Genomic DNA, 12666 nt, shown 5'->3' on the forward strand with positions numbered 1-12666 from the left:
AGTCAGGCTCCCGTGGTCAAACTTATAACATTAATATTTGCATTATCAATGTCATTAATATACCTTAGAGCTCTTGTATAGAAATAAGATCAATGTCATAACTTTACTGAGTTAAAACAAGCAAGCTAATACAAAAGAACAGCTATATGAAAACCACATTATGGTTGATGTTGTTAATTAATTAATAAAAACTGCAGAATTAATGAAATGTTTGCAGTGACTCCAAATACCTTATGGAGGCTCTTCTCTAGTCTCTCTACTCGACAATTAGAAATTAGAAACATGCCCATTAATGAAATGTTTGCAGTGACTCCAAATACCTTATGGAGGCTCTTCTCTAGTCTCTCTACTCGACAATTAGAAATTAGAAACATGCCCATTGGTTGGTCCATTCACACAATGGACCGTTTGGGATCAATTGGATATGAATAACACCGACTTAACTTAAAGCCGGAAATAGCAGCGTAAAACTCTTCGCATGTCAGGTGCTACTAAGGGCCCGTACACACTGCAAGATTTTTGCTCCGATTATGATGTGTTGGGGACCTTTTTTGGTGCTTGCCGACAAAACCCCCGAGCTGACTGTGGAGGAGACTGGGTATTCGTGGTGTGGATCTGACCCACATCCCGTCCCCCCAAGAGGAAGATGAGCAGGCTTGAGGTCCACCGTCTACCAGTGGTTCTCAACCTTTTCAGGCTGCGACCCCCAAAATAATCATATTTTAATTGGGGACCCCCCACCCTGATGAGCACTAAGAGCTGAGGCATTACATTTTGTATAACGTGGTTCTATTGTGAAAATAGCCGATCTATTCGGCATGTAGATCGGCTATTTTCACAATTTCTGCCTCATATTTGAGAATTTGGCCAATGTTTATTGTTTAATTTATCGTTTTAGAGGTATTAAAAAGTCCTTAAATTGTCACTTTAGAAATGAGCAGATACCCTCTACACTTTGTTTGTTTACTGTTGAGTGAGAAAACAAAGTTTCACATTAAGCTAATCATCTGGGGGTCCCGACCCACAGGTTGAGAACCACTGATCTACCAGACATGATTGATGATTGAAGTCAAGAATATATAAATAAAGTAAGACTGTATCAGAACGGCCTACACCACAACTTCCTCTTATCAATGACTTGCTGTTTCTGACTATGTAAAGTATGTTATGACCCGTTGCTATGGTGTCAGCTGCAACATTTTTACTTGAGCAAGCAATGACAAATTAGGTTTGCAGATGGAATCAAAATGTATAAATGCTGCTGTATAATTCTGTTCAGGGATTTGGTTGGTAGGGAGCCTGGTGTGCGTATGAGGTGTCACATTGTTCTCCTGACTTGTTATGATCGAGCGAGGGACACGGCCTTGTACGGAGCTTCTCCCATCCACAATAGATACGTGCATGCTGTGTTTGCCTAATGCCTATAGACCGATTTCCTGAGCGACACCCTGTAAAGGGCACCGCTGCCATCCATTGCCACGGTGTAAACAAGTTTGTGTAAAGTAACTAGGAGGCTATATTTAAAGTTGTACCATGTAACTTTTTTTATAAAACAAATCTTAAAATTGTCCTAACTGTTAAATCGCTAAAGTTTTAGAACACCCACTCCGTGAATTTCAGCCTGTAAAGCCTTCTCTATATATGTAAACTGCGATCCTTGCCGTGGACCGGATCTCGCGCCAAAATTGCGTCATCACACTACCGGCCAATCACAGCGAGGGTTATACAACTGCCGGCCAATCACAGCGCATCTTGAAGTGGGGTCGCTATGGCAGCCATATTTGTTGTCGCCCGTTTGTACCATCCCTTCTCTAGGTAATTTCGCCTACCAGGCAGGGTGAAGGAGTCCGTATCTCTGGAATTACTGAACGCACAGGAACAAGGGACCCCTCAAAAGATAGATCTCAGCGAGGTGGAGGCAGACGCGGGGGTCTGAAGGTACGAAAAACGGCCGAAAGACGCGGACGCGGTTTGCTATAGGGCTAATGACCACTAGTTGGGCATCTTACACAGTATAGCTTTAAGTACTGTACTTAAATACAATTTTGAGTATTTGTACTTTACTTGAGTATTTCCCATTTTCAATAATTTTACTTCTACTCCACCACTGGCTGCTGTTTACACCACGGCAATGGCGGCGGCACTCCAAAGTGGAGCGCTCAGGAAAAGGGTCTATACAGGAACACTCGACCTGGGGTATTTCTGTTTTAGGAGTATTTAGGTCAAGACCTACAGTATTATGCTTTGGAAAGGGTTAAGTCTTTGACGGAACTATCAAATATGGCCAGAATACTGTGGCATACAGTATCTGGCTTGAAAACCACAATGATATATCACAGCCGATTTCAATAAAATAACTTGTGTAGTGAGAAATACTGTACATAACGTTCTGATGACTCCCCGACGACTTTAAAGGAGACATCCAGACCAAAACACATATAGGGTTAAATCTGCCTTTTATCATACCCCTTCATACCTGCTTTAGTCGATTTTTTTCATAGCTGCCTCTGTTGCTAGATTTCGGATGCCCCTGTTGCTAGATTTTGCGGGCTCTCTCATAACTAACACAGTGGATTGTCCTTAGGCTAGTGCGGTTATTTCTTTAGCTTCAAAGTTTGTATTTTTTGATTGGATTGTGTTTACACAACGTCCTGAGACCAAACAAACCACTGTTTTGACCTCACAGGCACCCTTACTTGTCAAGCGGCTTCTGCTCTGCACCAGAGCAGGGAGAGGAGAGGCTAGAAAGGGAGGGGAAGGAGGGGTCTTTTTGACAAGTAAGGGTGCCTGTGAGGTCAAAACAGCGGTTTGGTTGGTCTCAGGACGTTGTGTAAACACAATCCAATCAAAAAATACTAACTTTGAAGCTAAAGAAATAACCGCACTAGCCTAAGGACAATCCACTGTGTTAGTTATGAGAGAGCCCGCGAAATCTAGCAACAGGGGCAGCCGAAATCTAGCAACAGGGGCAGCTATGAAAAAAATCGACTAAAGCAGGTATGAAGGGGTATGATAAAAGGCAGATTTAACCCTATATGTGTTTTGGTCTGGATGTCTCCTTTAAAAGTCCTACAGTGTGTACGGGCGCCAAGTCAGACATTCGTGTTCACTCATACAGCCCCACTGGGTAATATCTAGATTACTTTCAGGTGACCGTGCATGTGGAACGAGGCTTATGTGTGGTCTCAATGGTGTTTGCAGACAAATTACTAATTGAACAGTCGAACAAGATTAGTTGCTCGAAAATCAAATAAATCATTCACTATTCATCACATAGCGTACCCTCAATCCTGCTGCTGTAGGCAAAACTGAAGGCGTTTGAAATGATTCAGGAGATGGAGATGGTGGCTTTCTGCACAGCAATTTTTCATTTAGCTGTTTGTTCAGCCAATTTATAACTGTGGTAAAAGGGAAAAACAGAAAATATCAGAGGGCATTATGCATGCACTACTACTACTACTACCTACCTTGCAGTAAGCCATTGATTTACATCCAGTTCAGAACATTATGTTTAACCTGCATTGCAACTTGCTTGAGATAGATGAGCAGTGAATTGTACACGTTCAAGTAAAGAGAAGCAGATAAAGCTGAGGTGGGTGTGAATTAAAATAATAATGACATTGAATAATCATTAGCAGTAAAATAATCAACTTAGGTCAGTCATGCAAGCAGCACTCTAAACTTAAAATAAAAAAGGCAAATGAAAATACATTTCTTACCATTTTCATTCGTTTTTAGCACTTCTTTGCTTTCATTTAACTTCTGTATTGTTGTCTCCAACTGCTCCTTTAATTTTGAAACCTGATAATGTAGAGATTTCTTTGAGTAACAAAAAGATAACTTCCATACTCTTATCTGCAACTCGAGAGCAGCCAGGTTCTGTCACCGTCACACATGCGACTTAAGTTGTCTTCCTTATGCCTAATTTATGTCCATTGCACGATGGTGTTGTGCTCCCTAAAATAACCGAACTACAAGCTCACAATGCGTTCTGATCTAAAACTACACCTAAACCTAATCTTAACCGGTAAAAAACTATCCCTAAACATAACCTCACTAAAACTATGCTTTAAAATAAAAGAGCCACGTGTGGCAAACACACGAAAAAGGAAAAAAAAAGTGGTGCTCCCAGAGAAGGCTGTTCCACAAAGACCATTTAGATTTTTTTGAAAAATCTTGGAAAACGTTTAAATGTTTAGAAAATGTGCCCGAAATAGGGATGCCAGGGTTAATGTGGATAAAACACTCATGTAAACACATTCTCCCACACCAAAATTGAAAGATATTATATAATGTATAAAGCAGGGGTGGAAAATAAAATTGATTCACTTCTAAATGCATCATGATGCATCTGTAATCGATTTATAGTCGAATCATAGGCCTCGGAATTGAATGGTCAGATACAGTACCTAGTATGGTACATGACACAATCACATACCTGTTCATCTTTGTTCTTGAGCTGTTGCTGGGAATTTTCAAGGTCCTTTGTGACAATCTGCAGTTCTTCCTCAGTCTTCAGAAGCACCTTCTCTTGTTCCACAGTGACTATGTTTTTCATCTTGTTTTTGTTGGACAGTTTTTGAACCTCCCCCATATACTTCTTAATGATCTCGTTGGCCTTGGTGAAGAACAAAAATAGGTACGAGTTAGTATAATACAATTATATTATATGGGTGGTGTAAATGATATGAAAAAACTAAATACATTTTTCCTTTTAAGCTTAAGCGAACAGTTGATAATTCTAAATTCTGTACGTGTTGTGATCTGTGAACTTGAATGAAGAGCAATAAATATATATATTATATATAAGTAGTATAGAAACAGAAGAAACGGTAGTAGCTCTTAATAATAATCTTCACCAACCTTTATGATGTCTGCAGAGAGTAATTTGACAGTTTCTTCCAGCTTAGCAGCATTTCCGTCAATAGAGTCCTTAAGAAGTGACAGGGGGAAAATTAACACAGAGACCCAGGGTAAGTGAGACAGACCATGTATTGCCATAATTCAAAATGCGATCTTGAGACCGGACTCTAGTAACAGCCCTATTACTTGTATTTGAGACAAAGCTTAGAGCAGGGGTCTTCAACGTTTTCAGGCCAAGGACCCCTTAGTTGAGAGAGAGATGAAGCAGGGACCTCCACAACCTTTTCATAGATTCCATACAGTTTCATTGTTTGACAGCACAATCATCAGTGTATTTTGGATTCATGTCAATTTGTGTTTTCAGATATTTAACCACTTGAACCGGCAATACTTAATAAACTTGACCTTTCACTCTGTACTTACTAGTCTGTTCTTTTCCCCCTTTAAACCAAACCTCTTTGCCGAAAATAGACGATCTACAAGCTTGCGAGGCGGTGTGAGCTTGTAGATCTGCTATTTTTGCCTAAAGTTTTCAGAATATGGACACTAGGGTTCAAGTGGTTAATATAAAAAAGGAGAAAAAAAAGTCACACAAAGATTTGGAGGACCCCCTGTAGTAACTCTGAGGACCCCCTACGGGTCCTGTACCCCCTGTTGAAGACCCTTGGCTTAGAGAATACTTGACAAATGTATCCACAGACTACTGTTTGCGTATCACCTTCTGCTGTTGAGTGGCTTCAAGCAGCTCCTTTGTACGACACATTAGCTGATCCTTGTCTTTGACCTCTTGCTCCAGAACAGCTGTACGCATCTGAAGCTGGCTAACCAAGCGCTCCTTTTCATGGCACTCGGTGTCCAATGTCCCATTCTCCCTCCTCAGAGACAATACCTGCTGCTTTGCTCGCTGAGCCTCCTATTTGAAAGATGTTGGAGTGTAAAAGAGCTACACACTGATATCACAATTATATAGTTCACAGGTTTTCAAAGAGGGGAACACCAGGCGCCACTATTTGGAACAGACTGAGAGTCAAATGGATGGATTGATGGATGGAAGATGGCTAGACAGACAGATACAGTCTGTAGACATGTTATTGCCAAGATAGCATTGTTACTAAAGAGACTCCTGTCTCCTAACCTTTTGTTTGATTTTTAAATAACTTCAACGGACAGTTTGACCACTTTCACCGTAGCTGGAAATGTGAAAAACATGTTTCTCTTTTCAGAAAAGTGGCTGCACTAAACCACCGTTCATCCGTTAACAAAACCTTAAAGGTGCTAAGCTGAATACAATGTGAATGAACGAGAGAAACAAACATTTGTATCAGATGTTTTGCATGCATTATATTTATACTGCATTTACGGTTTTGTCTAAAAAGTTAATTCCCTTACAGTATGTATCCAAAACTCTTAATTCCATGGTCATTTTATAGAATTAGGCAATGGAGTTGATGGTGCACTTGCACTGCAATGCACTTACATACCTCCTCTGCACCCACTAGTTTAATTTGCAGGTCCCTGGTGGTTGATTCGTTCTTGTATTTCCTCTCTGTCAGTTCTCTGTTGGATGTTTCCAACTCAGCTAGTCTGGTCTGAAGCTGTTGTATGCTTCTCTTGTGAGTACTCTCAAGGTCTTGGCGTAGGTCTTCAGTCTGTTGCTGAAGCCTGGTTTGTATCTGCAAGGGTACATGCAGTGACATTAGCAGATCAGAATTTACCTTCCCTATTACATGACACAATTATAATACAATTATGACATGCTGTTACAAAACATAAGTCTTTATCATGGTCCTTCAAACATTACACAGTATTAATGAATTCATCCGCCAGAGTTTTTCAGTGTTTCCTTTTTTAACTTATTTCAGTGAACGCACCATAAGACCATGATGTAAACAAATGACACATGGAGGGGCGGCCGATCATCTTTTCTTTCACCCGGAAAAGAAAAATTGTATCCGCGATCATCTAGTAGAAAAAAAGCTTGTTTTGACAAAAAACGCAATCTGGGAAAAGAATAAATCTCATAACATTGAGCCGGACAGGGGGGAAACATTTCGGGATGAGGTCATTTCCGGTTGTATCCGTCTCCTACATGACGTAGATCTGCGTCAATGGCGATCATTGTGTTAAAAGGTTTTAAATGAAAAATCCACTCCAGTGAGCCATGGCACAGAGTACTGTGAAAGCAGAGAACATTGCACGTAGGTTCAGGCTATGTCCCCCCCCCCCCCCCCCCCCCCTGTTTTTTATTTTTTTATATTAAAAAGATACAGTATGGTTGGAATTATGTAAAAATAAGAAGCTTACATCTAAAGCCTTCTCTCTCTCTGCTACAAGATCCTGAGAGTAGTGACTGGATATAGTTTTTTCCTGACTTGTCCATTCTGCACGCAGTTTGTCCAACTCTCTTGTCTTCTCTGTGAGTTTCTGTAAGAAATTATGCACAGGTTAAAAACAACTTATCAATTCATATCATTGCTCTGAGAAATTCCAGACTTTTCCAGAATTATATTTTAAAAGAATATATATACCATCAAAAGGTAATCAATAGAATAATTGGCAAGAACATTATCGACAGTTGCAGCCCTAATCATATACCTGTAGAGCATAGCTTAGTTCATCTTCAGTCTTCTTAAGCTTCTCCTCAAAGGAATGCTTCTCCTCCTGAAATATTCAAAAAAATAGTCTTGGTATAAACATGAATTACATGAGATGACAAAACTACAAGTTGAGGGTAAGAACGGGTCTGCATTTGATAACTTAAACTCGAAACTATTTTAACAATAGAAAGTGAATTACTAGAATAACAATAATGATACATAATCAAAACCAAACCATTTTAAATTTCCTCAAGGAATGGAACAATCATAATCATAATAAGTACAATCATACTACTTTCGTAGTGAGGAGCAAGAATGTAGGTCCAATAGCATCAAGTATAATCCCACTAAATGATTATGCTTTTAAAAACCCCATGAACACTTGCATCTGGGGCGAATATTCAGTGAAAATAGCAGATCTACCCTGGGGGACTGCAGCCAATGAAGTATATAGGGTTTAAGTAGGTGTGGGGATTGGGGACAATAGTCCATAACCGGAATGCTCGTCTCAAAACACTCTCGCCGCCATATTTTCATCGGCCGCTCGCACGCAGTGGTTCTTGTATTCGTTTTACTGAGGTTAAGGTTAGGAATAGGTTTAGGTTTAGGTAGAGCCCGACCGATACCATTTTCTTTGGCCGATACCGATATCCGATGTCGGAGAGTGCTAGAGCACCGATACCGATATCGATACCGATGTCTTGTAAAAAAAATATATATATATGTTTTTTTTACAAAACATAAAAAAAATGTCCACCAGACATTATATAGCCTTAGTATATATGGTTCTGTATCCGTATATCAGACAGTTTGAGCAGATTTCATTCCAATTGGTTATATAGTAGGCCTAGTCAGACATCTATATTTCTCTGTGGATTTTCACATAGGTCTACACACCTTCCTTCACCCCAAAATGAAAAATCTGAGTTATACAGCACATGTGGTGAGTGAATGACACACGAGAGGCAGCAACTCCACTATAGTGTTGTCTTGCGTCTTGGACTATTATACTGCACTCTGCTGGATAATTCTGGTATTGCCCACAAATAGGCCTATATAACTCAGGGTTTCATGCTGTCTCCGCAGACACGTTACAGACAATTAATATCGGATATCGGTGGAATAATTCACCGATATCCGATACCCCTCCGATAGCTCCAAAACGACCGATATATCGAATTGACCGATGTATCGGTCGGGCTCTAGGTTTAGGCATAGTTTTACTTATGTTACGTTTAGGAATAAGGTACATTTTAGGAATACCTGGTGGCGACCACTCCAAGCTGCCAGATTAGACCCGGGGCAAGCGTTCTTGTATCCTAGTCAATCATTGAATATTACCCATCTATACACGTGCAGATATGCTATTCCTCAACTGTAGCTTGTGAATGGTTAGCGTGGTAGAACTGTCATCTATGTGGGAGTTCTGACGTTTGAACAATGTCACTGCTAAACTTGACCCACACACAAGACTCACTGGAGTTTAAATCCCAAAGCCCAGTAGGACTATCACAATGTAATAGGTTAGGGACAGGGTGGTTGTAAAACAACTTCTGGGTGTATGATAAAACTTAAAACTATGACAAACCCTTCATTGAAACATAAATCCAAGTAGCAGGTCTCTGGTGCAGGTATGAAATAGTAGTATTTAGCTTATGTATCTTAGCTTCAGTCTGTTATTGGCTGTAGACTAACCACGTTAGTAGGCATTTACCTTCATTGAAGAGAGGCAGACTGCTAGATGTTTTTTTATGTCCATGTCAGAGCCTTGAAGTAGCCTTAGTGTGAGGTGGTTGAGACGTTTGAAGGCATTCGTCTCAACCACACTGAAGTCTGCAGAGCTGTCAAGCACTGGGGACTGACTTAACTGCAGCAGAAATCTGGAAAGCATGAAATAGGAACCATTTTAGAATATCGTATGGGGCAAAAGCTTTTCAAATTAGATGAACACATTATCAGTGTTTTGTTTTTTTACCTTGGGTTATCAGAGTCTGACTCCTGTTTGCAGAGATTCAAGAGGTCAATGAATTTCTGAGGGAATTCATTGAAGGATATCAGCAACCCCTGCTGAACTTTCAAACTTATGACAAAGAAATTAATTTTCAGTGATAGGAAAAGAGGTAGAGTTAGGACATTCATAGAACACTGTATTCAATCTATTCTTAACAGCATTGCTGTGAGCAGTTTGAGGTGTTTATTATTCTTGTGCTTACCTTTGGAAGTCCTCCTCTGATATGGAGAGGCTGAACAGAAAATATGGGTCAGCATCATCCGTTAGTCTTAAAAGAAGCTCCTAACATGAAAATAAGAAAAGAAAGTAAAGTTAGTAGGTAGGTGATAAGGGGTATGAAATCCTATATTTTCTACAAGTTTAAACACTTATGCCCTGCTCACAGTACAAGATAATCAGGGATACCTTACACAAACTTAGATATGAATTTATTTACAACTAGCTGGTACATCCCAGTCCAGGAGATTGGAATCTTCCTTGTAAATGTTACTAATGTTACCAACAGTGCCCACTGTCCATGCATGTGGCAGGAAGGAGTCAAGCATCTGCTTCACTACAAAAAGTAGCCTATCAAGTTGGTGTGGGCACTGTAACTGTATACATAGTGGAAACATCTTTTGCCAATGCTGAAATGACTATCAGTGAAAGACAAGGTTAACAGCAACATGATGAAAATGATGTTCAATTAAGAAGCTTGGTTGTAAACCGACTTCTCTACTTGCCATTTTTACTCAAAACTAAAACACTCAGACATGGTAAATAATTGGTCTAATCTTGGCCTAAAATGAATAGTATGCGAGTGTGATTCAGTACACTGCAATTTCTTCAGCTAAACACCTCCTACTTATTGCAGCACACTCACCGTTTTGTGAACAGAACTTGTTGTAGGTTGCAGCTCAATGGTAACTCTGATATTTGCTTTCCTGTGAAGGTAGAAATCAAACTGTAAATGATCAGATGAGACAGACAAATCTGAGATCAAACTGAAGATGTGGGAATCTGCTCATCCACACCAAGCAATGGCAGCAATATGCATAACAAAAAAATCCATCTGATTATTAGATGGGATAATTTTATCTTGCAATGGCTCTCCTGCCTTCAAAACAGAGAGCTGAACACGAGTAGCATAATTCTGCTAGCAATATCCCGTTTTGCTGTTAATCCACAAATAATTGCTGACAACAACTAACTGACATTTATTATACACAGTCGGTCCTGCTAGCCTAATTTTATGAATGCACATTGAAGGATGTACGATATAATTTGAGTTTTAAGTTGTTCAACTAACAACAAACAGAACATTGTGAAGCATCGGACTGTGTTAAAACACAAAGTCAGGCACACACCAGTGAAACACACAGATCACCAAATGTCATGGTTGGGCTTCAGCTGTTAAACATGAACGGTACGTTGCGTTGACTATTTTAGTTAGCCAACTTTTAGCTTGATAATGACATAGTAAACAAACAGACATTACCTGTCCTCGCAATCCTTGCACCTCATATTCACTTGCAACGGTTTGTTGAACAACTTCTCCATGATTGTTTCCACTTCGTGGTTTGGTTTGCTCTTAGATATAAGTAACTATACAGGCACAAGGCCGATAGGAAAGCTGCGAGCCGGAGTTTAATATTTAATACAGGGCGATTCCGTTTTTGTGTTTGGCGCTTTGCACCCGCGCAACGACGCTCTGCTGAACGGAACTAGAGATCAGTGATAAAGGCGAGATGTGACACTCTGGTCTGACAGCTCCGTTCTATGCGTTCACTGCGTTCACTGCAGAAACGGGCAGACCGGAAAAGCCATGACGGGGTGGGAAACTATGCACAAAAGGCGGGCCCAACCAAAGATCGTTAGTAAAACATTTCACCTCGACTTGACCGTATTCAAAATACATATTTCAATTTCGAATGACTTCAGTAACTAAATAATACTCGCCTGCATGGTAAACAGATCAAGAGCCGCCAGACAGAGTGCATCGTTCATTTATTATCTGTTCATTTATTATCCATTGCCGGTGAGAATGTCATCATCATATTAGACCACTAGAGGGCACCGTTACATCACAACAACCATTGAGTGTTCTGGGGTTTCCTGCCTCTCGTTCCACTCTCCAGACAGTCCAGCTCAATTTAATCAACAGAAGAAAAAGCATGTTCACTTCAGGTCTGGATACCAATTTTATCCAAACATACATGAACTCATACCTAATAACGGACGGTTAAACGGTTCGAGGTGACGAAACAAAGATGTGTGGACAAAACTGGAACTGGATACAAAAGCTGATGCAATATGCCCCCCTTGTGTAGTCTCAGACCAGGTGACACTGCAGCCAGGTGAGTGTTCCATGCATGAAATTGGCTACGCAACTCTCCAAGCAGTCCCCAACCATAGACTGTATAAAAGATAGTCCCCAACACGATGCTCAGCACAGCTAGCCACTATTTGAACCCACTGATTCTCAAAACAGAACTATTAAGGATTGAGCTTTATTCGGCAATATATTCCCCGTCGATATCGTTTTGCATTCCTAAAATTAAGCTCACCAGGACCGACTGTGTATGATCAGCAACAAACATTTTCAATTTGATATTCTGTGACATGCTTTGACATGCTGTGACCAGTGACCACTAGAGTGCAGTACAGTCTTACAAATAGGCATACACCCAAAACAAATCAGCACAGTGTACATTCCACATGATCTACTTTTTTTTTCCATATTCATATCAGAAGTGGTTCAAGTGTACACTACTGTCTATCCACCCTGCAATCATAAATGTTCAACTAAGGCCTGTGTCATTGCAGTATCAGAGTTTTGTAAACACCGCTGTCAATTAAATTGTATCTAACATTTCAGCCTCTGTACGGCGCCTCAGAGTTTGAGTGTTTTACCCACTTACAACAACCATGTTTTGTTTTGTTTTGTCTTGTTTTTGTATTTTGTTCTCCATTATTTTGACAGATGCTCATATGGATTCCCTTGCCTCTTCATGCATCACTTGGACCAAAACCTTTTGGTTTCAAAACACCTCTGCAGCTGGACACATCAGATCAACTACAGATACAGAACAGGTTAGAAAATATAAATACTACAGGCATAGGTTTCTCTTGTAAGCCAGCTAGACTAAGAGGGGCCAGCCATTATTCTTTGTTCTTTGTTATTCTTTGTTTTTAAGTGCAGAAGTCAAACGTCAG

At 40.2% G+C, this 12666-nt stretch overlaps 1 protein-coding gene across 1 annotated transcript; it reads right to left on the reverse strand.

Annotated features, from left to right (window-relative positions):
- Positions 1–3255: 3255 nt before the first annotated feature.
- Positions 3256–11088, reverse strand: sass6 (SAS-6 centriolar assembly protein; the record flags this gene model as incomplete). The annotated part of the gene is made up of 12 exons (XM_080727826.1): positions 10949–11088; positions 10334–10394; positions 9674–9753; positions 9436–9540; positions 9175–9340; positions 7168–7287; positions 6345–6536; positions 5582–5776; positions 4864–4932; positions 4439–4618; positions 3720–3801; positions 3256–3398 (listed from the first exon to the last, which is right to left on the reverse strand). Exons 1-12 carry the CDS (start codon positions 11008–11010, stop codon positions 3256–3258), a joined length of 1455 nt encoding a protein of 484 aa, XP_080583952.1. The 5' UTR covers positions 11011–11088.
- Positions 11089–12666: the final 1578 nt, after the last annotated feature.

Source organism: Nannobrachium achirus (genome assembly GCF_963921795.1).
Source record: "Nannobrachium achirus genome assembly, chromosome: 1".
NCBI lineage: Eukaryota > Metazoa > Chordata > Actinopteri > Myctophiformes > Myctophidae > Nannobrachium > Nannobrachium achirus.